Source organism: Euprymna scolopes, chromosome 25 (assembly GCF_053919585.1).
Source record: "Euprymna scolopes isolate OS-2025 chromosome 25, ASM5391958v1, whole genome shotgun sequence".
Classification (NCBI taxonomy): Eukaryota; Metazoa; Mollusca; class Cephalopoda; order Sepiida; family Sepiolidae; genus Euprymna; species Euprymna scolopes.
This window is the reverse complement of record NC_136506.1, coordinates 72,729,569-72,756,378: the sequence shown is the minus strand read 5'-3', so window position 1 is coordinate 72,756,378 and position 26,810 is coordinate 72,729,569. Positions and strand designations below refer to the sequence as shown.

General features: G+C 33.8%; 1 protein-coding gene across 5 annotated transcripts in view; it reads right to left on the bottom strand.

Annotated features, from left to right (window-relative positions):
- Positions 1–26,810, bottom strand: part of LOC145247430 (rap guanine nucleotide exchange factor 4-like) — a 1,873,173-nt gene that overhangs the window by 29,285 nt on the left and 1,817,078 nt on the right. For all 5 annotated transcript variants that reach the window (XM_080109188.1, XM_080109190.1, XM_080109189.1 and 2 more), the window contains 4 exons: positions 25,676–25,754; positions 23,316–23,460; positions 21,405–21,499; positions 19,132–19,271 (listed from right to left, as the gene is read on the bottom strand). In XM_080109188.1, coding sequence (XP_079965314.1) covers positions 19,132–19,271; positions 21,405–21,499; positions 23,316–23,460; positions 25,676–25,754 — 459 coding nt within the window. The remainder of the gene's footprint in view (positions 1–19,131; positions 19,272–21,404; positions 21,500–23,315; positions 23,461–25,675; positions 25,755–26,810) is intronic.

The window sequence follows — 26,810 nt, the reverse complement described above, 5'->3', positions numbered from 1 at the left end:
GGGGAAAGAAAACCTGTGGCCTATTTAGAAAATTCTCAACGTTTCGTCCCCAGTTTTTGGAGGACTTCCCCAGGAGAATGATGAGGATGATTGAGGAAAATAAAATATACCAAGATGTATGACATATTTTATTTTCCTCAATCATTCTCCTGAGGAAGTCCCTCGAAAATGGGGACGAAACGTTGAGAATTTTCTAAATAGGCCACAGGTTTTCTTTTCCTTTTTTTCCATAATGTTATTATATCATAATGTTATAATATAATGTTATAATATCATAATGTTATAATATCATAATGTTATTATATCATAATGTTATAATATAATGTTATAATATCATAATGTTATAATATCATAATGTTATAATATCATACCTGTTTTATTTTCATATATAGAAGTGCATTCTGCATCTCTATTAAGTGACTAAAAATTATTTTCCTTTTTTTTTTTTATATATAAAGAAGTAATTTATTTTCCTTTTACTCCTCGGCAGCGTCGGATCGGGCCAGCTAGTTTTTTGTAATCAAACAATATTTTATGTCATAATGTCCTCCCTTTTCACTGCACTTAATGTAACACTAAATCATTGATCAAACAGCAAAAAGCATTTGACAATGAAAAATGCCCGATGATCAAGTTTCACATGATTTGTCGATCTGGAGACATTTTGATTTTCATACCCGCTTCATGTGCACGTAAAAAATGTGATTTCTTTTTTTTTTAGGGAAGAAAAATGTCTTTTTTTGTGAAAAGTTCTATTTTCTTTCCTAAAAAAATAACATTTTTTTTCTTCATCAGCAGGGAAACCATCTTTTAATATATTTGTAAACTAATTGTACTATTTCAGTTCTTTACGACTCCTACTTTTCTTCTCCGTCGGCCTAAGCAGGGGGCGATGTAGCAGTTACAAAAAAACTTACTTTCTCTAGAAAATCCATGCCCCCTCCCTTGAATTTTTCAGCCATTGGCTGACCTATCAGATAACAGGGCGCATTGATTCATCTGCTCCTGAAAATCTTGAGGGAACGTCAGTCAGTCAGGACCGGGCCTTCAGCCTAGCAACACCTGTCCTCTCTCGTCCCTTGTCCACCAGATATTTCGACCTAGCATCGACAGTCTCCACTGGAGACAACTGCTAACTGGAGACACAGGAAATATCCTAACTTACCCTAACCCTGACCCCCCCCCCCGAAAGAACTTTCTATTCTTCTTCCTATATCTCAGTCTGACCTTCAACATCTACTGCAAATAAATACCCTTTTATGTTGTTACTGTTGAAAAGAAGTTTTCGTGCTGTGTTGATTAAATATATTTTATTCATCGGTACAAACCAGTATCTTACTAAATCTTTAACATTTTAATGAGAACAGAACAAGATCTAGAATGTGCTGTTGGAGACAGAATTAATATTTGTTTCACTTGGATGTGAATAAAAAAGAAATATTCAATTTATATGTTTCATCATCGTATTTCGTTATACATGCTGGTATGTTTCGGATTTTTTTTTTTTTTTTTTGTGCAAGGACGCACGACGTAGTGGATAAATTATGTGGTAACATTCAATTATAAGTGACGCTCTTCTGGAGGTTGAAAGTTCAGTCCTCAGTGTGACGGCCAATGGATCGAGAGCATGCTACTCCCATGAAGTAAAGAAAGGGTTCCATTCGAAATTACGTGCAGATTCTCAAGTTTGACAAGATACACCTGAAGAAGGTTGGAGGTGACATCGGCCGAAATGTGAAAACAACACTCAAGATGAAGAACAATGGTTTGAAGAATCCAAATAATACTTTAAAAATTTGTGCTAGCATGTTTTGGACGGTTTTTGAAATAGACTTCTAAACTAACCCAGCTCTGTCAAGGTCTTTATTTATCTCTCTTAATCTTAAGTCTTGCTTTTTTTTTTTTTTTTTTTTTTTACATAGGAGTCACCACTTATCAAGGCCCAGAGGCCACTCGAAGATAAGGGTTAAAGAGTGTATAGTAGTCAATGGGACAATATTGTAGTAATCGTTAGTAATGGGAATTTGGTAAATTTGATTACTTAAGGGGAACGGCTCATCAAGGATTTGTTTACGTTGGACTTTAAAACAACCATATTGTAGTCAGCTGGAAAGCAGGCAAACGGCAGAGAGTTATTATTTGCCCCCATCTTTTCCTTGGTTTTCCCATTCCAACTGACCCTGTTACCTCAACTGTTCTACATCTTCTGGATTAAGAATTCTCATCCATACTTTTAACATGACCACGCCATCAAACTCCTCTGTTCTGCATACATCTCCCTATACGTCATGAACTAAAATGCACCAAACATTGATGTTATTGTTTTTTCCTTTCCATTTGCAAAACTTAAGTTTTCCAAAATCATTGGCATTAAATAACTCAAAAAGGATTGATATGCCGTAAAAGAAAACAACCAAACCAAACAAAACACGACGAATAAATATTTGAAGATAACTTGAAGCATAAAACCATTTATCCAAAATTACTAAAATCGGCATCAAATAATCAGAAAGAGCAGATATTAGTGATAGGACGATTCCAATATTTCCCCTCAATTCCAATACACTTACCGATTTTGATCTAAATTCTCGATTCCAATGCAATTACCAATTCTTTTTCAATTTCCAAATATAACGTTATTTATTTTTTGTGTGTCAGGTAGGATTACTATAAAACCCATGTTAATATGCCTACATATTTTCACAAACATAGATTGTGGGTGTTGTGACGTAGAGATTTTATTTTTACTAGATTGTGGGTGTTGTAACGTATAAATTTTATTTTTACTAGATTGTTGGTGTTGTGACGTATAAATTTTATTTTTACTAGATTGTGGGTGTTGTGACGTATAAATTTTATTTTTACTGGATTGTTGGTGTTGTGACGTATAAATTTTATTTTACTAGATTGTGGGTGTTGTGACGTAAAAATTTTATTTTTACTAGATTGTGGGTGTTGTGACATATAAATTTTATTTTTACTAGATTGTGGGTGTTGTGACGTATAAATTTTATTTTTACTAGATTGGTGTTGTGACGTATAAATTTTATTTTACTAGATTGTGGGTGTTGTGACGTATAAATTTTATTTTTACTAGATTGTGGGTGTTGTGACGTATAAATTTTATTTTTACTAGATTGTGGGTGTTGTGACGTATAAATTTTATTTTTACTAGATTGTGGGTGTTGTGACGTATAAATTTTATTTTTACTAGATTGTGGGTGTTGTGACATATAAATTTTATTTTTACTAGATTGTGGGTGTTGTGACGTATAAATTTTATTTTTACTAGATTGTGGGTGTTGTGACATATAAATTTTATTTTTACTAGATTGTGGGTGTTGTGACGTATAAATTTTATTTTTACTAGATTGTGGGTGTTGTGACGTATAAATTTTATTTTTACTAGATTGTGGGTGTTGTGACGTATAAATTTTATTTTTACTAGATTGTGGGTGTTGTGACGTATAAATTTTATTTTTACTAGATTGTGGGTGTTGTGACGTAAAAATTTTATTTTTACTAGATTGTTGGTGTTGTGACGTATAAATTTTATTTTTACTAGATTTTGGGTGTTGTGACGTATAAATTTTATTTTTACTAGATTGTGGGTGTTGTGACGTATAAATTTTATGTTTACTAGATTGTTGGTGTTGTGACATATAAATTTTATTTTTACTAGATTGTGGGTGTTGTGACGTATAAATTTTATTTTTACTAGATTGTGGGTGTTGTGACGTATAAATTTTATTTTTACTAGATTGTTGGTGTTGTGACATATAAATTTTATTTTTACTAGACTGTGGGTGTTGTGACGTATAAATTTTATTTTTACTAGATTGTGGGTGTTGTGACGTATAAATTTTATTTTATTAGATTGTGGGTGTTGTGACGTATAAATTTTATTTTTACTAGATTGTGAGTGTTGTGACGTATAAATTTTATTTTTACTAGATTGTGGGTGTTGTGACGTATAAATTTTATTTTTACTAGATTGTGGGTGTTGTGACGTATAAATTTTATTTTTACTAGATTGTGGGTGTTGTGACGTATAAATTTTATTTTTACTAGATTGTGGGTGTTGTGACGTATAAATTTTATTTTTACTAGATTGTTGGTGTTGTGACATATAAATTTTATTTTTACTAGATTGTTGGTGTTGTGACATATAAATTTTATTTTTACTAGACTGTGGGTGTTGTGACATATAAATTTTATTTTTACTAGAAAAAGAAAAAAGGGTAGTAGTAGCAATAGTTAATGTTTGGTGATGAAGGGTGAATGACATAAAAATATCTTTCAGAAAATACTGTAAAAAGTCGTGAGAAAAGGAGAAAAAAGAGTACTAGTCATAACAGCAGCATAATAGAAGGTAAGTAAAAGGATGACATAAATAAATAAATGACGTAAATGAAAAAGAAAAAGAAGAAAGGGTAGTGGTAGCAGTAGTTAATGTTTGGTGGTGAAGGGCAAACGAGATAAACATATCTTCCACAAAACCATGAATAAAAAAGGTCCAATTCTTTGAAATGAAAATGTTTTCGGAACCAAATAAAGCACCCCATTAACAACCAATATCGAATCACATCAAACGATTTTTGTAATCGGACTACAAAATCACAAAAAAAAAAAAAAAATACTTATCTTAGCGGATCTATTTTATACATTATGAAGAGATATTAGCTCTTAAAATTCTAAGTCGTTCAGTTTTGTAATATTTTAATGTTTCTTTCTGTCTGTTTTTTTTTTCCTACAAGCAATGGAGATGAATTGTTCCCGCTTGAAAAAAAACAAACTATTTGCTGTTTTTTTTTTTTTTTTTTTTTTTTTTGTCTTTTTCAGAATTTGAGATCTTGCATCTTTTTTAAAACCAGTGTTATTAAGTTAGGAAAGTTCTTACGGAATTCTTAATTTTGTTTTCAAATGATGCATTTTCAAATAAGTTTTTATTATAATACCTTTACTTTATATATCATTTTAAAGAACGTTTTTCGCTCTATATAATCGTTTAAATTACAATCGTTTTAAAAGAATTATGTCTTCTTTTCAGAACCTTGAATACAAGATAAAAAAAGTAAATTCGCACAGTTTTCATATTTCAATTCAAGCTAGGCCAAAAAGCTACTGAAACAGTTCGCTATTATCAATAAAGCGTTTGGCTTAGGAGCCACTACTGGATACACTCTAAATTTCTTAAATTACCACAATGGTGATTTAAGAAATTTCGTGGTGGCGACAACAGTCTTGAAGATGATGAGCATAGTGGTCAGCTATCAAATGTTGACAACGATCAATCAAGAGCCTTAGTCAAAGCCAACCCGTGCACAACTGTTCAAGAACTTACTCCTGAAGTAGACGTAACATATATGACGGTTTCCAACCACTTGAGAGATTGGAAAGACAAAACAACTTGAAAAATGAGTGTCTCACGAATCAACAACCAAAAGAAACGCCATTATGAAATGTCATCTATTTTGTGAATAACCATGAATAAAAAGTATGCTACAAGAATCACCCGTTTCTCGACCAGGTTGTGACTTGCAATGGAAAATGGGTTCTTCATGACAACCAGCAATGCTCAGCTCAGTGGTTAGACACCAACGAAGCTCCATACCACTTCCCAAAGCCAAAGTTACACCAAAAGAAGGTCATGTTGATTGTTTGGTGGTCTGCGATTGGTCTCATCCATTACGGTTTTTGGAATGCAGGCAAAACCATTAAGGCAGTGAAGTACTGTCAATAAATGGATGAAATGCATCAGAAACTTCGACAACAACATCCAGCATTAGACAACAGAAAAGGTCCAATTCTCCTCCACGACAATGCCTGACCACACGTTGCTAAACCAACCTTGCAGAAGTTAAAGCAATTGGGCTTTGAAATTCTGCCTCATCCGCCATACTCTTCAAACCTCTCACCTACCAACTACCACTTTTTCAAGCATCTCGACAACTTTCTGCATGAGAAATGTTTAAAAAAAGCTAAACGATATCAAAAACGCGTTTAGCGACTTCATCGCCACCAGAACACACAACTTTTGCATTATTGTCATAAATACACTTGTTTTGCAGCTGTAAAAGTGTGTTCAATAATTGTTTTAGCCGAGATATGTTCATCTGAATTTAAAAGTTAAAAACCTCAAAAACTTGTCAACCTGACAGAATGATGTGCTTTCAGATTGTTACTTTTCCAAGACAAGTTACCTTGCTTGTTTTTGCATCGGAAAATTATTGTTTTTTTACTTTACAGAACATGATTGAGTTTTGAAATGGGAAAGGAAAAAAAAAACAATAACATCAATGTTTAGTGCATTTTAGGTCAGAAAGCATCTTCAAACAGTTTGATCTAGTGGCAGCAGATCTACTGATGAGGAATTTTTGAGATGAGGATTGATAATTTGGATTTGTCGGACTACTATTCTCATCTTGATTGCTATTTTCACAATGTTTCGGCTTGTGTAACCCCAATCTTCTTCGAGGGCATCTTTTTAAATTCTGGACCCAGTACAGAATTTCACACTGAACTTTTTAGTGATTCATTGCAGTGGATTGTTCTTATCCTATCAGCTATGATCAGGTATAAATATTTTGCTTGTCATTGAAGACTTTAGATGATGGGACAAAGCGCGAATGAGAAACAAAGTAGTGGGAGGAATGGAATGATGTAAATAATTCAAAAGTGAGAGAAAGGGGGAAAGAGAGAGAGAGGACATAGAGTGAGGGGGAAATAGCTGAGAGAGAGAGGATGCAGAGAAAGAAATGGGGAAAAAAGAGGAGAGTTTGTTTGTTTGTTCTGTTTTACGGCATATCAACCACTTTGGGGTCATTTAATGCCGAAAGGTTCGTTATGTTGTGTTAAATATTGGTTTGTTCTTCTTAAGGTTTTTTTTTTTTTTTGGGGGGGGGGTCTTTCCTTATATTTTTGAGTATATTTTAGTTTCTTTCAGAAAATTGATAATTTTTTGGGGATCAATCTTGTTTAATATTGTTTTCAGATTTTTTTCTTGGTAATACTTTGTTCGGATTTGTTCAAGGTCAATGCAGTTTGTCAGTATATGGTGTATTGTGTAGGGTTCTTGACACGTTATACAGTTTGGTGTCTCCTCCCCTTTTAGTAGATGTGAGTGGGTGATGTGAGTGTGACCTATTCGCAGTCTGGTCATTACTACCTCTTCCTTTCTTGTTAACTTTTTGGTGTTTCTCGTTCCAATATTTGGTGTTATTTGGAATAGTTTGTTTTTGGTGCATGAGCTCCAGTTTTCTTGCCATTTTCTCTTCAAAAATGTGTTTATTTTAGTCTTTAGGTCTGTATAGGGGATTTTTCCACTTATGTGGTTTTGTTGCAGAGTTTCCTTTGCTGCCTTATCTGCTTGTTCATTCATGTATATGCCGATATGGCTTGGTATCCAGCAAAAGATAATGTTTTTTTTCATGGTTATGGCATCTATTTTGTTTAGCAATTTTGTAATAAGTGGGTTTGTCATTTTTTTTTCTTTTAGAGATATGAGTATTGAAAGTGAGTCAGTAAATATGATATATTTTTGATGGTCATCATTGGTTATTATATTCAGTGCCGAATCTATGGCTGTTGCTTCTGCGCTGAAAATAGAAGATTCGTTTGGGAGCCTTTTCTTTAGTTTTATTTTTTTGTGGATGGCTGCGCATCCTACTTTATCTCCATCTTTTGATCCGTCAGTGTAAATTTGTGTATATTCTTTGTATGTATTCTGGATGATAAGTAGTTCTTCATGGAAGGTTGATGGGTGGGTTTTCGTTTTGGGATATTTATTTAATTTTAATATTATGTGTGGTTGTTTGATCATCCAGGGTGGAGTTTTTGATTTGTTATATTTATGTATTTTTGTAATGTCCATTTGGGCTTCTGTGAGAAGGTTTTTTATCCGGAGGCTGTAGGGCTTGATATTTTCTTTCTTGTTGAAGAGATGTGTGTATTGTGGGTGAAGGGTACATTGATATGCAGGATTTGTTGGACTTGATACCAGCTTTAGGTAATATTGTAGCGCTAACTTCTGTCGTCTTAGAATCAGTGGAGGCTCGTGGGCCTCTATATAGAGGCTTTCTACTGGAGAGGTTCTAAATGCTCCCAAGGCTAATCTTAATCCTTGATGATGGATTGTATTTAGTTCTTTTATGTAGGACTTCCTTGCTGCTCCATAGATGAAGCATCCATAGTCCATTTTAGATCTGATTAGAGTTTGGTATAATTTCAATAATGTGACTTTGTCTGCACCCCAATCGGTGTGTGCTAGGACTTTGATCAATTGCATTGTCTTTTGGCATTTTGCTTTTAAATATTTTATATGCGGTATAAAGTTCAATTTTTTATCGAATATAATACCTAAATATTTATGTTGGTCGGTGAGTGGGATGTTCTTGTTATCCAGTTTCAGGTTGGGGTCGTGGTGGAATTTTCGTAATTTGCAAAAGTGGATGCATTTAGTTTTTTCCTCTGAGAATGTAAATCCATTTTCTATGGCCCATTTGTTTATTTTATTCAGACAGAGTTGTAGTTTGCGTTCGGCTGTTTGTATATATTTAGATTGGTAGTATATAAGTAGGTCGTCCACGTATAGGGCGTTTTCAATTCCTGGGTCTATGTTTTTTATGATATTGTTTATTTTAATGTTGAAGAGGGTGACAGACAGGATACTGCCTTGGGGGACCCCCATTTCTTGATCTTTTTGGACTGAATAAGTGTTGTCCATCCGTACTTGGAAGTTTCTATTTGTTAAGAAATTTCTGATAATTTCTGGCATTCTACCCCTAAGTCCTAGTTCATACAGGTCTTTTTGGATTCCGTATTTCCAAGCGGTGTCATACGCCTTTTGCATGTCAAAAAAAATTGCTATTAGATGTTCTTTTTTTGCAAATGCTTCTCTTATGCGTGTTTCCAGTTTTATTAAGTGATCGGTGGGGCTTCTATTTTTCCTGAAACCCGACTGGCTTTCTGTAATTAGATTTTTGCTTTCCAAGTACCAATTTAACCTTTCGTTAATCATTCTCTCAAAAGTTTTGCACAAACAACTAGTTAGTGCAATGGGTCGGTAGTTTGTTGGGTTTGTATGGTCTTTTTTTGGTTTGGGTATTGGGATTACTGTTGCCTGCTTCCAGTTTTTTGGAATGTTGTTAGTTATCCATATCTCATTGTAAATTTGTAATAAGTAGTCCAGTGATGGTTTTGGTAGTTTTTTGAGGAATTGATAATGGATCTCGTCGGGGCCGACTGCTGTATCGGGAGATTTGTTTATTGCCTCCTCTAGTTCTGCACTGTTGAATAATTGATTGTAGTTTTCTTCATTTTTTGATTTGAAGTTTATTTTTATTTTTTCTTCATTTTTCTTTATAGCTTGGAATTTTTTATTTTGGTTTTTTGATGATGAGTTCATTGAGAATTGTTCTGCTAATTTATTTGCGATATTTTGTTTGTCGGTAATCTTTGTGTTGTCGCATATAAGGTGTTTAATAGGGTTCTTTGTATTTTTTCCTGCTATTTTTCTGACCATCTCCCATACTTTTTTGGGTTTTGTGTTTTGATTAATTTTTGTTACATAGTCTTTCCACGAGTTCCGTTTTGATTCTTTGATAGTTTTCCGTGCTTTGGCTTTGCTGTTTTTATAGGTGTCCAAATTTTCTTTCGTTGGACTGTTTTTGAATTTCCTTAGGTTTGCACGTCTGGCTCTTATAGCTTCTTTGCATTCTTTATTGTACCAGGGTTTGTTATATTTTGTAGTAGTGGAACTTTTTGGTATGTTCTCCTCGGCTATTGTGAGTAGGGTGTTGCTGAAATATGTGATGTGTTCTAAGTCAGGATTCGCTTCAGGTATTAATCTGTATTGACATGTATTTTGGAAATTTTCCCAATTTGCCTTTTGTAAATTCCAGCAGGGTGTTTTGTCTTCTGGCTTGGGATTCTCGTTTTCTATTATGATTGGGAAGTGGTCACTTCCGCATGTATTCTTATGTGTTCTCCAGCTATAATCCATGTATATAGTTGGGTCACATAGTGTTATATCGATTGCTGATAGGGTTCCCGTTGGTGGGTGCATATATGTATTCTCTTTGTTGTTGAGTAGGCATAGATCATTTTGGTTAATTATTTTTTCTATGGTTTGGCCTCTTTTGTTGTTTTTTTTACTGCCCCACCATATATTGTGACTATTGAAGTCTCCCAACAGTAGAAAAGGTTTAGGTAGTTGTTTGATTATATTGTTTAATTCTGTTTCGTTTATTGTTTCATTTGGTGGTATATAGAGTGAGCATAGGGTTACTGTTTTGTGTAGTGTTGCAGTTATTGCAACAGCTTGCATATTTGTTTTTAAGTTCACTTTGCTGTGTGGAATGTTTTCGTTTATCAGTATTGATGATCCACCGGTGGCTTTGCATGATAATTTGTTTATGTGGTTGTATATTGAGTAGTGTTTTATGTTAATTTTGTCATTTTCTTTTAAGTGTGTTTCCTGTAGGCAAATTATTGCAGGACATAAGGATTTGATAAGTATTTGCATTTCTTCGATATTAATTTTTAATCCTCTTATGTTCCACTGTAGGATTTTGTTAGTCATGGTTTATATTTTCTTTTGGTTTTGGACTGTTGGTGTTTATGTCTACGTCCATAGTTTCGATGTTAGTTTGGGTGTTTCTTTTGGAAGTGGATGGTCTGTTTCTTGTTTCTGGTGAGAGGCTTTTTTTGGGTTTTGGTCTGGGACTTTTAGATTTACTTTGTCTTGACTGTCTTTTTTGGCTACCAGTTTCAACTAGTTCAAATTTATTTTCATTTTCAATTAATACTAATTCTGTTTTTTGTTTGTCATTTTGTTTTTGGGGGGTAGTTTTTTTGTTGTTCTGTTCTATTTCCATTTTTTCTGTTGTTGTGTGTTTATTTTTAACATCTGTTTTTGTCCTTGTTAGTGACTTGGATCTTTCACGTTTTGATAATTGAGGAGGTTTCATTTCTTTAGAGATTGATTCCTCAATATTGATGGAAGTTTTTCTGATTTCCTTTGTTTCGTTTTCTTTTATACTGGGTTGTTCGTTTCTGACTTTTATTTGGCTGTTAGAATTTATTTTCAGTTCTGATAAAAAAGATTTTAATTCTTCAAGTATGTTCTTTAGTTCTTTTGCTAGGTTTGCAATTTCTGGAGCAAGGTTTAGTTCATTGTAGTTGTACATTTTGTTTGCTTGTTGGGTTATTGTGGCATATGAGTTTTTGGTGCGATTTGTGACTTCTTTGCGGGCTTCTTGGAAGGTTATATTTTTTTGATATTTGATTGTTATTATTTCCTTCTCTTGCTTATATATTTTGCACTGTTTTGAGTGAGAGTGGTGCTCTTCTTGACAGTTTGTGCATTTGGTTTTATTTGGACAGTCTTCTTCATCGTGGTCTGGGTTTTTTTCACTGCAGTTTCCACATGTGAAGAATCTTAGACATTGGTCTTTATTATGTCCAAACTTTTGGCAGTTGTAGCATTGTAAAGGTTTTGGAATGTATTGTTCTATTTTCGTTCTTTCATAACCTATATTGATGGTCTCTGGTATTTGAGGATAATTGAATGTTAATATATAAGTGTTTGTATATATTACCTCTCCTTTTTTTTTAAATGTGATTCTTTTTACATCTGTGACCCCTTGGTTTTTTAGTTCTGTTTTGATTTCTTCTGTTGTGCAGACGGAGATTTCCTGGTTTTTTATGACTCCTTTGGAGTAGTTTAGTGTTTGGTGTGGATAAGCTTTGATGTTTGTTTCATGCAATTTTTGTAGTTGAAGTAGAGTTTTGGCCTGTTTTTTATTTTGTACTTCTACCAATATGGTACCATTCCTTAATTTTTTGACATTTTTAGGTGTTATTTTGCTTGATATTACCTTTTGGATAATGAAGGGTGACATTTTAGTTAACGGTATATTAGACGTTGCTTCTAGCACGATGAATCTTGGAAAGTTTGTATCTTCATTGTCGCTGTCAGAGTCAATTTCTGTGTGTGGTCTCTTGGATTTTTTGGCATTCATAATAATTTTTGAAAAATTCATCAGCCATGCTCCCCACCCTCCTCGGAGCCCCTTATGGGGAAGAACTATGAGGGGGTAAATCCCATTCGCCTCGGTTCTCCAGGGCTACATAGCTGGTATACTCAAACATGGGGAGGTTTCCAAGCATTCACAATATATGGTTATGCCCACCCAAGTATGGGATTTCCCTGTATTTTTATTATTCCTGATGGTTACCTTTTTCCCAGCTTGATTGACCCTTCAGCCATCGCTTATTAACTCAGTTTATTGTTTATGTTGAGTGTTAGTGTGTTTTTGTTTGGATTGTCTGAATTAGTGCTTGTCATGACCAACCGATTGATTGGATCGGGCCTATCCAACCTCCCGTCTAGCCTAGTAAGGGCCAAAGTGGTGTGTTGTAGTATCATGTTATTATTTCCTAGGCATGTTCCACTCAACCACCAGGATCCCGTTCTTAATGCATTACGGGTTGCCACCAACGGTCAACTGGTGGTCCCATTGAAGGATTTTTACCCTCTGCAGGGGGGCAGTTGGTATGTTCTATCGCCCTACCAACTAGGCAAAAAAAAAAAAAAAAAAAAAAAAAAAGAGGGGTGAGGAGGTGAAGGAAAAAGAAAACGAGGGAGGGGAAGGGGAGGAGAATGTTGTTTTTGTTTTTGTTTTCGCAGAACATGACTAAGTTTTGCAAAAGGGAATAAAAAAACAAAGACATCTATGTAGGTGCGTTTCATCTCAGGAAGTCAGTAGACAGCCTGATCTGGTAGCACCAGAAAAAAAGAGGAGAGAATTGGAGGAAAAAATAGAGAGATAGGGAGAAGAGAAAGAGAGGAGGAGAGGAGAGGGGAGAAGAGAGGGAGAGGAACAGGAGAAGAGAGGGAGAGAGGAACAGGGAAAATAGAGGGAGGGAGAAAGAGAATGTTTTATTATGGCCTTGTAAGTGAGTTTCAGAAAATTTGTGTTTTTATTTGAATGCAGCAGCAGCAGCAGCAGCAGTAACTGCTGATCTATATGATGAATGTATGTTTGCTTGAAAGCAGCAGCAGCGGTAGACACAACTTAGAATTTTCAAATATTTATGTCAACATTTTGTGAATTTCCAAATATTTCATAATATACATAGCAAACAGTGACCCAGCAGATAACGAGTGGTCTAATGTCTGTTTAAAATCATCTGATTCATCTAGATTTCTCATTTATTTATTCTATATGGCATAAAAATATTGGCTTCATTGACTTTTGGTCATAACAGAAAAAAAAAAAAAAATAAAAAAAATAAAAAAATAAATAAATAAAAGTCCACTAGCGTTGACGGTTGTGTTAGTACGTAGTGTAGTTGGGTTTATTTGACTGGTTCGCAGAAAGCAAACAAGCATGACTATATGACAAAAATGTCACCAAAAATAAATAAATAAAAAAAAAAAAAAAAAAAAAAAGGAAAAAAAAGAAGGAAAAAAAAAACCATCCTAAAAGAATCCTGAAGAATTATGCTTTCAGGGTCTCCTGATTTCATTATGTCAACCTCAAAGCTGCACAATAAAACGGTCTTCTTCGCTCGCAGATAAAATTGTCAGCATGACATTTAAAAATGGAGAGGCGGCACCATCTTTTGACATTTGTGGAGGCAGGAATTTGCCTTTTTAGCCTCGCAGAATGCCAACGCTTGACAACGGCTTCCAACCAATTCCCCTGCATCACTGCCACCACCACCGGCTCAACCTTATAAACTTGCAGAGAGACAAAGGCTATCATAGATTTTCCGAGAGCAGCGCTGCTTTTAGACATTTGGGAGTGACTAACTAATTCTAGGAATTATTAGTTTCTTACATCCTTATAGTTTTGAAATTTGGAGATGATGTATTATTTGGATCAATCGGACTAACGTTCTCATCTTAAGAGTTATTTGCACAATGTTTCAGTCGATGTAACCTCCGACCTACGAAACTTCAGAACTATAACGTTACCTTTTTTCCTATATCAAACATGGCAACTTATACGCCTGAAGAAGGTCGAAGGTTACATCGACCGAAACGTTGTGCAAATAACTCTTAAATACTTGATGACATATAAAAACGATTTAAAAAAAAAAAAAAGAAAAAAAAAGGAATCTATATTCTTATTTTAAATCCGAGGGATGAACACGAGATTGTTTTTGGATATGAAACTAAATTATCTCCTGCACCCTTGGGCAAGGTCCCTCCCCTATATTTTTCTTCACCTCACCCCCTTCTTTTTTGGTCCCCCTAACAAAAGGAGGGTGGACCTGTAAATTCATCCTTGTCCGTTCGTCTGTGTGCACTTTTCCTTGGAATTTTAAAAAAATTGCGCACAAACATTAAACTTGATATGAGTAAAAAAGTAACAGAACGGATTTTCCGGGGAAACTCCGATTGCCCCACCCCCACCCCTATAGGTGACTTTCGGGTTAAAATGGCTAAAATTGACACTTTTGTGCTTATTAAAAAAAATTGATGGCTTGGACTTTTATAAAACTTTCTGAAAAGTTGTAACTAACTGATTTCTATATAATTTTGTTTGTCCATACTTCACGATAACTCTTGGGTGTGCCCCGGGGGGTTCTTTTAGGGCTAATAAAAACATTCCATTTTTGGGACTATTTTACCATATTTGCCCAAATTTTTCTTGTATGTCTATTTAGCAGTTTTGCATGGTGCTGAACTTAAATTTAAATATGTTAAAGCCTTGGGGACTTTTGGGGCCAAATGAGGGTGGGGGGGCTCGACTTAGTCATTTTTTTATGCCTCACGGGGCACCATCCATGTTTCACTTGTTTTTATTTTGTTTTCTTATTCTATCTACATTATTATTCAGTTGTAGATTATTCATCTAAAAAACAAAGTTGTCGCAATATTTCAAACAGACAACATGGGCTGGAATAAGTACACAGAAGATGTTGACAAATCTGCTGCCAACAAAGTAGGTTCCCTCTACCGAGCTAGAACACCTTTTACATCTGCCAGCATCCTGTATCTCTATAAAGCCACCATTAGCACATGCATGTAGTATCGTTGCCTTACCTGAGGTGATGCACCAATCTTGGACTGGATACAAAAAAAACAGTTTTTAACCTAAAAGGTCCTGCACTGTCTGCCAAACTCTAGCCCTGTCGCATCAACATGGAGTTGCATCCTTGTGTCTGTTTTACAAATACTTCCATTGAATGTGTGTCGGTCCAACTATCAGCAAAATCCCACACCTTCACTATAAAGGTTCCTAGATGTTGGGTGGTTGTTTTTCTTTTACGGCATATCAACCTTTTTCAGGTTATTTAATGCCGAATCTAGTTATTTTGAGGAACGATTTTTAATGGAGTATATTTTTTTTTTTAAATCAGATTCTATTTAACCCATAGTTGGGACCCTAACAGGTACTACCACTCCGGGTCAGAGTGGACCTGGGAGCAATAGCAATTAAAGGGTGGCTCCACACTCCCCAAGGCCCGCAAGGTGGGGCCTCACCATCGGATATAGTTTTAGGTCATATCCAGGACCTCCTAGATGTTGGAAGATTTTCTATTTTTCTTTCCTTGAACTGCTTATCTTTAGAATTCTGTTGCAATAGTTTTGATGTAATATCAGGGTATGATTAAAGAAAATTGGAGGGTTCTACTTATAGACAATGGCAATAGGAACTGACCAATCAAATGAAGTCACGTTCTGCTAGCAACCAATCAGAAACCGGAGTTGTTCCATAAAAACATTGGATCTTTTAGAATTCCTGCACATAATTTTTTTTCGTGATCTTTGCCTTTTTGACTGCAAAATTTTAAAGTCTGAGACTTATACAGAATAGCTACCCACCAAAAATTTTTTTAATTTCCAAGACTTATACAGAATAGCTACCCACCAAAATATTTTTTAATTTCCAAGACTTATACAGAATAGCTACCCACCAAAAATTTTTTAATTTCCAAGACTTATACAGAATAGCTACCCACCAAAAATTTTTTTTAATTTCCAAGACTTATACAGAATAGCTACCCACCAAAAATTTTTTTAATGTCCAAGACTTATACAGAATAGCTACCCACCAAAAACTTCTTTACATCTCCAGGACTCATACAAAAGCTACCCATCAGAAACTCTTCTGAAATTAAACATGGCTTTCAATTTAAAAAAAATATCACCTGCAGTTTGAATGCAGATTTGAAGAGATTATTATTAAAAACTTGAAATAAAAATAAAAAACGTTTTCCAAAATAAGTTGAGCCAACATTGAATAACTCAAAAAAAAACTGCCAACAATTCCATTATTATCTATCTGTGCCTAAAACTAAACGTAAATTCCATGAGCAAGGTTTCTTTCCTAGAACTACCCATCTGTGGAACACAATACTGTGAGGATGCTCTCCAGCTGTATGTATGTCAGTAGCATTCACCTTTGAACTGACTTCCTCTAAAGGCGGAAGTGTCAGAGTAATATTAAATTCACAAGCAGTCTCCAGTCGCACATATATTCTGGTCAGGGGAGATGACAACATTAGGGTTTGGCAGTTCTTGCAAGAAGGTGTCGACATCCTCCTACATACAGCACCTGGTATTCCCAAATGAGCATCTTTCTGGAACTGACCAGGCTCAATGTTACTCAACTTTAGTGATCTAATGAGAACCAGGGTGTCAACGTGATTATGTCTTCTCAACTGACCATAACATGTCCGTTTTCAAATTTAATTTAAACAAGTTCCTGTTGAGCCGTCTCTTCGATAATTAAACCCTACCTAATTTTTACCATTACAGATCATGGTGTTGTCTCACTGGCTACCTGTCACTCTTTAACTCTTATCCTCTAGTGGCCTTCAGGCATTTATAAGCGGTGATCCTCTAAGTAAATATATATATATATATATATATATATATATATATATATAATATAATCACTGGATTATTTATCTTCCACCAGACTATCCATTCACGTGTAATCACCTTTTTCTTCACCATATTCCCTCTGTTTCACTTTTTTGTTATCAAGTAAGATCTTTGACTTACTTGTTGTTTCATCAAATACTTTTGCATGCAAAATCCGATCCCGCATTTTGCTAATTCCTACCCTCTGATGAGAAGGAAAGTATTTCTTCGAAACTCTGTGGATTAAGGACTATCAACTTATCTAGTATTTCCGTTTCAGATTAAATATGTTTTTAACTCATTTCAAAGTGTTTTTTAACATGTTTTATTAACTGTTTGCTCGTATATATATATATATATATATATATATATATATATATAACTACTTCATTTACTCACATAAATTTAATATACGAAAGTATAGATTTATGCGTAAACTTTAAGTATTTACTTCAAAAGTGCTCAATACTTAGGTAGAGCTAGTTAGTAATTTATAAAATATATATGGCGATTAAGCTACACTGAATATTCTGCGTTTCATCCACTGTAGCATTCGTCAGGCTTATGCGCATAAGCCTGACGAATCCTATAGTGGATGAAACGCAGAATATTCAGTGTAGCTTAATCGCCATATATATTTTATAAATTACTATATATATATATATATATATATATATATATATATATATATATTAAAAGCCTCCCCAAAATCCATAAACTTGCAACCAAAAATCGTTTAATCCAACACAAAAAATATTCAAAACATTACAAGTAGGGCTATGACAACAGCATATTCTTTTCATTATTTTGACTCTCAAGTATATATCAGTTAATATCTTATATGTTTTTATATAGAGTGATGTGGTTCTCTGTTGATTCACTGTGTCGGATATATACTCGAGAGTCAAAACAATGAAAAGAATATGCTGTTGTCATAGCCCTAATTATAAGTTTCAAGACTCTTGGAGGGAATTACTTTAAATTGGGCATGAAGCACCCTTGGCATGGCTAATGTGACATATTACACACGTAAAGATGATACTACTAAATATTTTGTAATTTTCATTACTACTACTACTACTACTACTACTACTAATAATAATAATACTAATAATAAAAATTACAATTTGCTGGGACATTGAGGCACAAATAGAAAAAAAACTTATTCAAGCAAGGAGAACAAACATGATAATATAAAATGGAAAAAAAAAAGATTGAAAAATTGAAATAAAAGAGAATATTTTGATGATGCAATGAACAGCAATGATGATAACAGCTGAAATATTTAGAAAAATCCTGGAACGCGGAAACCAATCAACATAAGCAATAAACCTGATACAGATAATGTTAAATAGGAAGAAAAAAAAGAAAAAAAGTATAGAAATAACATCATACAAGTCCAAAGAAAGGGAGTGAAAACTGCTAGAAACAGAATAAACTGCTCCCCCCCCAAAAAAAAAAAACACAATCACAGTCAAACTCATCCAAGCAAGAAGACTGGATGTGATAACAGTCAGCCAAATGGTAAACACTTGCCGAATCGTAGATTTTGCCGTCTTAGCAGATCAAGGAGGCAGAAAAATGAAGCAAATATTTGCAAATTGTCAGAGAACTGAACAAAACATGGAGTATGAAGAAGATCACTATAATACCAATAATTTCATGAGGACTAGGAACATACGTGAAGAATAACTAGGAGAAACTGGAATAAAAGGGAAGATTGAGACTAGACAAACATCGTTAGTGATGACATCAGCAAAAGTCTTAAGGAAAAATCCTTGAATGCAGAAAACAACCAACATGTAAGAAAGAGAGTAAAAATGATGAAAAGAGTGAAAAAGAAAAGAATAAAAAGGAAAGTAACACAAGAAAAAGAGTAAAAAGAAAGTAAAAAAAGAGTAAAAAAGAAAGAAAAAGAGTAAAAAAGAAAGAAAAAGAAAAGAGTGAAAAAAGTAAAACAAGAAAAGAGTAAAAAAGAAAAAGAAAAGAGTAAAAAAGAGAAAGAAAAGAGTAAAAAAGAGAAAGAAAAGAGTAAAAAAGAAAAAAAGAGCAAAAAAAGAAAAGGGTAAAAAAGAAAATAGTAAAAAAGAAAGTAAAAAAGTAAAAAAGAAAGAAAAAAAAGATTAAAAAAGAAAGTAAAAAAGTAAAAAAGAAAGAAAAAAGAGTAAAAAAGTTAAAAAAAAAAGAAAGAAAAAGTAAAAAAGTAAAAAAAAAAAAAGAGTAAAAAAAAGAGTTGAGTTACTCACTTTCATCGGCTGCTTTTATTGATCCTCTCTTGAACTTGCTTTCATCGATAACATTTTCTTTCGATCCTTTTCGGGCTAGGATGACATTAGGGGTCAACCGTTTCTTCATAGAATATTTTGGTGGTTCCATTGTGTTGTTGCTGCAAATAAAATTCCGGACAAAGATGAAGATTGCCACAGAAAATATGGACATTTCGTATCAATCAATAATATCGATTTTCTTGTTGATTCAACAAGAAAAGAATTGAAAAACGGATCAAGAAGCAAAACTTGTTGCCTATATTTAAGCAGAGTTGTTTGAAGATATGCACGAATAATAATTGTGTCAATATTTCGATGTGGCTGTGTTAAAGAAGGTTAAAATCGGAAAGTTTTCATGTAAAGTTAAAGTTGCACAGAGAATGGAAAATTCCATTTAGAAGACAAAAGTTTTAATTTAGGGCGATGTGTTAAGATATGACTTCATGAGAGGAAGAACGTGACAAAAAAATCTAGAGAGTTCTTACCCCTAGAAGTTTCAAGGTTTTCTACAACCTACAGAAGTAGGAAAGGGAAAGATTAATTATATCTTCTATTACTTCAGTTATAAAGAGAAGGAAGATGAAAAGTTTCACGTTTGGTTTAAAATCAAAAATTTTCATGCCTGGTTTAAAAATTGGAAATTACCGCGTCGTTAAAAATTGCAAACTTTCACATACGGTTAAAAATTGGAAAATTCCACTTATGGTTAAAAACTGGAAATTTCCACGCACGGTTAAAACAGTTAAGAATTGCAAATTTCCACGTACGGTTAAAAATTGCAAATTTCCATGTACGGTTAAAAACTGAAAATTTCCACATACGGTTAAAAACTGGAAATTTCAATGCACGGTTAAAAACTGGAAATTTTTACATATGGTTAAAACTGGAAATTTCTACATACGGTTAAAAACTGGAAATTTTTACATATGGTTAAAACTGGAAATTTCTACATACGGTTAAAAACTGAAAATTTTTACATATGGTTAAAACTGGAAATTTCTACATACGGTTAAAAACTGGAAATTTCTACATACGGTTAAAACTGGAAATTTCTGCATACGGTTAAAAACCGGAAATTTCTACATACGGTTAAAAATTGGAAATTTCCACGCACGGTTAAAAACTGGAACTTTCTAGATATGGTTAAAACTGGAAATTTCCACATATGGTTAAAAATTGAAAATTTCCACATACGGTTAAAAATTGGAAATTTCCACATGTGGTTAAAAATTGGAAATTTCTACATACGGTAAAAAAATTGGTAATTTCCACATACAGTAAAAAAAAAAAATATTGGTAATTTCCACATTCAGTAAAAAATTGGAAATTTCCATGTACGGTTAAAAATTGGAAATTTCCACATAACCTTAAAAATAAACAGAGAATGGAAAATTATACTTAGAAAGTAAAAGTTTATAATTAGGATAATGTGTCAGAATATGACGTCATGGGAAGAAGTATACGACAAAAAAGTTAGAGTTTTTGTCCCTAAGAATTAGACATTGTAGTGATCAGACAGGGGTTCAAAGTTTCTTCCAACCTACAAACGTAAGAAGGGGAAGGGAAGATGAAGTTATCTTGAAGTATTTGCTTCAAATTACCGTAAGAAGTAAATAAAATCTCGGCGTGATTAACGGAGTCATTTGTTGTTCTTTTTAAGAGTTTTCTATTAATCCAGTTACCAAGAGAAGTAAGAAGAAAAGTTTCATGTAAGGTTTAAAATCATAAATTTCCATGTAAGGTTTAAAACCCAAAATTTCCATGTAAGGTTTTAAATCCAAAATTTCCATGTAAGGTTTTAAATCCAAAATTTCCATGTAAGGTTTTAAATCCAAAATTTCCATGTAAGGTTTTAAATCCAAAATTTCCATGTAAGGTTTAAAGTCATAAATTTCCATGTAAGGTTTAAAATCCAAAATTTCCACATAAGATTAAAAACTTGAATTGTCCACATAAGCTTAAAATTAAATAGAGAATTGAAGATTCAATTTAAAAAGTAAAAAAATACAATTCGAATTGACGTGTCAGGATTTGAAGCCATGAGAGGAAGTATATGCCAGAAAATCGAGAGAGTTGAACTCTTATTTTATGTCATATTTCCACCCAGGCAACGCAGGTCAGCACTGTTGGTTAGTTGACTCGTATTTATACTAGAAGGAGAGGAAAAATCAAGCAAGAATAACACTTTAGTCAGACAAATGGCAAGTTAAGAATTTCGTGGCAAGAAAATTTTGCAAAGAATTATTTGTTACCTTAATCTTGCTTGCATCATATGCTCAATTACGGTGACATCATTTTTCAACTCTGGATAGGCCACACTATCATTTGACAAAGTATGTTGAAGCTCCTGCAAGAGAAAAGAAACAGAGAAGAAAATGAAAATGTTATTATGCTAGCTGTTCATGCCCGGCGTTGCCAGGTAAAAAACATTGCCGGGCGGAGGATTTAGTCATATACTATTTAAGATACACCAAGTATTTTAAGTTGTTATGATTTTCCTGAAAGCTGACCATATTTTAGATTTTTAGAAGCATAAAACATAGCCACCTGTCATCTAAAGCAAACAGATGAAACATGTGCACGGTAACAAGTACACCAACAACAAAACCAGAGTTTTAGCAATATATAAATTTCACCTTTTTTTTTTGTAACATTTACTGAACATCATCTCTTTGCAAGGTATTTGGTGCGACCAGATCAGATTGTTTGAAAATATTGGCTTCCTAACTTAAAATGCATCAAAAATTAATATTATTGTCTGTTTTTTTTTTGTTTTTTGTTTTACTTCCCTTTACAGAAGCTCAATCATGTTCTGCAAAGTCAAAAACAAAAACAATAATTTTTCCTCTAAAAAACAGTCTTGAAACGCAATGGATACGTCTTGTAAGGGTAGCTGCATGTGTAATTTCGAGGCAAAGGTTGCGCAATCTCCAACCACACCTCTCCTAAATTAGGACTACTTGAGTCCAGTAGGAAGGAGAAGTCCAGGATGACTGGAATCAATACCAAGGTATGCGGAAAGTACAATCGGCACCTGGAATTCCAAAATGGTCACCCATTTTAGTACTGAGTAGGTTCAACGTTGCTTAACCTTGATGATCTAATAGGAACCAGTGTGTTAACGTGATTATACCATGAATAAATAATTGAAAATATAAAGAATTTGAAGCATAACGGCATTTATTAACCAGAAAAGGGTTGATATGCCATGAAGCAAAACAACCAAACCAAACCTGAAGTCTGAATCCTTTTTTTTTTTTTTAATTACTGGATTCTGTATTAAATAATCCGAAAAGGGTTGATATGCCGTGAAACCAAACTACCTTTGCAAGTTAACGATAATGTTTTCCTTCCTTTATTATCACCATCATCACTCATTATTTAAAAAATAAACATTTTCCTGGGAGAAGGAAATTATCTGTCGTTGGTTGCAGCACTGTAACTGTTTTTTTTTTCATTTGTAAGAGATTTTCGAAAACTAAAAAAGTTAAAAGAAATCGACTTTTCAAAAAAGAAAAAAAAAAAATTATTCAAATTTAATCGTTTTATTTTATTTTTTTATTCATTTATTTATTTTTTTTTTTTCAAGAAAATGTATTTTTTTAAAAAAGAATACAACCATGAAATTTTTCTGGTGCTTCTTCAGAATAAGAACGAAAATCAAAAGTTGCAACATTGAATTTCCACACACACACACACACAAAAAAATCATCTTTTTAATTTTTACATCAATTTCAATTAATGTCCTCTACTTAATTGTCATGTCACAATCAGTAACATATTACTGAATTATTACATAAAACATGTACTTTCACGATTCATTTATCTGCCATTATTATTTTGGAATTGTAACAAGACAGACTGTAGTTACCTCCCCTGCTATCATACAAACTCGCCTGTTTATTATTTAAGTATAACTTGCAATTTCTTCAAAAACTACTTTCATTAATAATTAATCTTCTATCATTTTTCCTAATTTTTGGATATTTCACTAATTTCGACATGACATTTAAGGAGATACCATTGGTTTTAGCTGAAATTCAATATTTCGATCTTCATTCTTATTCTGAACAAGCACTATTTTTCTAAACAAAAAAAAAACAAAACAAAAATACAAAAAAAGAAGACATGAAAAGAAATTGTTGGATTTTGTAAAGACTTACTTTCAAAAAGGCACTGATCGTATTATCTTCAAGGAATTCATCACCAGAAATACTTTGCCATTCTTGGACAAATTGGATAACGCGCCGCTTGTGACTCAGGATAATATCTTGACTTTCATCTTTGGAACCAGAAATGGCTTCATAAGTTCAAAAATTAAGGAACTCAATCGCAGCGTTGAGAAACAGCAGATAAATACCAGTGTTGGGACGATTAATTGCAAGCGGGAATTGGAAAGATAGAACTATTAGGGACGATTCTTTTTTATTGTCTTTGTTTTTCATTTTTAAACTTAATTTTCTATGGCTCGTATTAATGAAAAAAACAAATGATAAATATTTATTGATTTTAAATTACTAGTAAAACTAAAATCTATAGATGACCTCCAACAACTTTTACATTTTCGAAAATACATGCACATATTGCACGAGTTTTGTGGTAATCCACCCCCACAAAAATAAAACAACTATATATTTAAAAATTTAAAAGAATCGGAATTGGTAATTGAATCGGAATAAGAAATGTAGCAGAGAATCTGTAATTGGAATCAGGAAAAATATTGGAATCGTCCCAACACTAATAAATACGTAAAGAACCAGATAAAACCGATCACTGGAATTGATTTCTGACAGTACGTCATGTAATTTATATTATTTTGGACCATCTTGGATGTTATTCTCACAAAATTTTGGCCGATGTAACCTCTAACCTTTTCAGGTGTGCCTTTTCAAACTCGTGAATTTTTCCAACTTTGACAAAACGCACCCGAAGAAGGTCAGAGGTTACATCAGCTGAAACGTTGTAAGAATAGCACTCAAGACGAGAACAGTAGTCCGAATAATACAAATAATTCAAATTATAAATTCTCATCTAAAAAATTCTGAAACATATTTTATCATGTATTACACTATCTTTCGTTGTAGATGCTAATGTTTGCATGGGTAATATTGTTAAATAAATGATTCGTTTAATCCACGTGGCTGGGAATAAACAAAAATAAATTGCATAGTTAAAATTGAGACTCATACAGGTGGTCCATTTTTGGGACCATTTAATGCGGGTGTCTTCTTATACTTCTTGACTGGTCGGATTTTCAATGTCAGGCCCAAGTAATGATTGGTCTGACATATCAATACTTGATTCAGACTAGCTTATTTCTTTGTTTTTCTTTTCACCATGTCATCAGAATGTCTTAAACTGCTTCAGTAACCAACCAAACGGTCAGAGAAAGCTGAATTTGCATAAACAACTATAAACTGTGATAAATTTTTGGATATGTTTGTATTAACAATGCAGCCATAATCTATTTGTCGCATCAAACAAGCAAATACAGTGCACATGCATGTAATTAGTACTAAGGGGTGACTTGATACTCCTCAGAGTTCCAAAATTAGGGCCTCCTCATCATCGGATGCACTTTAAGATCATCCTCAGGATCTTGCCATGTAGTGAACAAGAACCTGGGTGCTTCTGCATTTATTGACCCACAATTTTCAACAAAGTGGGCCTGGGCTCTCTCGGCAGCTAACGGAATAATAATAATAGCTAACGGAATAATAATAATAGCTAACGAAATAATAATAATAGCTAACGGCCGAGTGTCTTCAATTTTCACCGGTCCTGAAAAATACTCTGGACCTTCCAGCAAATTTTGTGACAACCTCACCCCCACGCACAAAATGGGGTGTCTATTCTGAAAACCATTTTTAACATGAGGAGGTTGGGGCTTGGCAAATGACTAAAACAGCAACAGTCATATTTTAAATTTTTACGTGGGGAGGATGCATGCTACCACCGGGCAACACCGGTTAACGGGTCCTGAGTGGTTTACCATAGTTGAGGGCAGCAAAAGGCTGCTTTTTCATTCATTTCCACACTGATATACAAGAGGATGCTACTCCTTTCCTTAGGTTACTCCACTTACCCTTGATCCACATCTTATGCAAAATGTTTAGCAAGGGAACGTTGCATATCATTTCTCGAGTCTTTGGTATGACTCAACCGAGAATTGAAACCCGGTCTACCAATCTATTAGCAAACACTTATGCCAAACAGTAATACGATTGGGAAAGGTATGAACCGTAAACCTTCATCTATGGATAAAATGGTGTTCAATTACTCATGTTAGCAAGAGATAGTGTTTCACCATTAACTGATTCCAAAAGGGTTGATATGCCATAAAACAGACCGACAAGATAGATTGAATATGTAAGATATGAAAAAAACTGAAAATGAAAAGTGGGACTTGGTCACTTGTATTTTCCCCACTTTCTGCTTGACGGGTGATTCCAATTAAACCACTTCAGAGTCAACTTGCGGGAATTCACACAAGCAGAACCGGAAGTAAACAGAAAAAGGATATTGCATCATAAGTGCCGGACATAATTTTTTGGTTGGAATAAATATCACATGAGTCAGGAGAAAACTTTCCAAGAAGTGGTCTGAAATGAGAAAACAAAGGAATATAAGATTAAAACAATCATGTATATATGTGTGAAAGTGTGTGCGTGTGTGTGTACATTTCCCTACGCAATAACTCTGTTAATTTTAAGCCTACAGTCTCGAAATTTGATATACAGGGTACTGAGATTTGGGGAAATGTTAGTGATCGGTTTTCCGGCAGAAATTTTGCGATTATGGGGTCAAAGTTCAACGATGTCAATTGTCAGAGGATTTGGTAGAGTTCTCAAAGGTCAAATCGTTGAACTTTGACCCCTTAAAAGACAAATTTATGGCCGAAAACCGATCACTAAGATTTTCCCATTTCTCAGTACCCTGTATATCAAATTTCGAGTCTGTAGACTAAAAATTGACAGAGTTATTGCATAGGGAAATGTACACAGACACACACACAGACACGTTCACTTTTATAGATATATAAATATCTATAAAAGTGAAAGTGTGTTTCTGTGTTTCTGTACATTTCCCTACGCAATAACTCTGTCAATTTTAAGCCTACAGACTCGAAATTTGATATACAGAGTACTGAGATTTGGGAAAATCGATGTGATCGGTTTTCCGGCAGAAATTTTGCGATTAAGGGTTCAAAGTTCAACGATTTGACCTTTCAGAAATCTAACAAACTCCTCCTACAATTTTGGGTCTAAACACTTGAAATTTTAGATATGGGTTCCTTGGACATGGATCTAACTTAATAACTTGATTTGATCCCTAAACAATAAATGTTAAGGGGTCATAATAGGAGTCAAAGTTAAAACAATTGACAGTTTTTTTCTTTTTTTTTTTTTTGCTCAGCATACACCTCAAAACACCCGGGCAACGCCGGGCACCCATGCTAGTATATATTTCTAGTAAGTTATGAAAATAAGCCTGACGAATTCTCACGAGAATGAAACACGGAATATTCTGTGTAGCTTAATTGCCATATATATTTTCATAACTTTCTATCTAGCTCTACCTACGTATTGGGCACTGTTAAAGCAAATGCTGAAAATTTACGCATAAATTTATATCTTCGTATATTTATGTGATTAAAT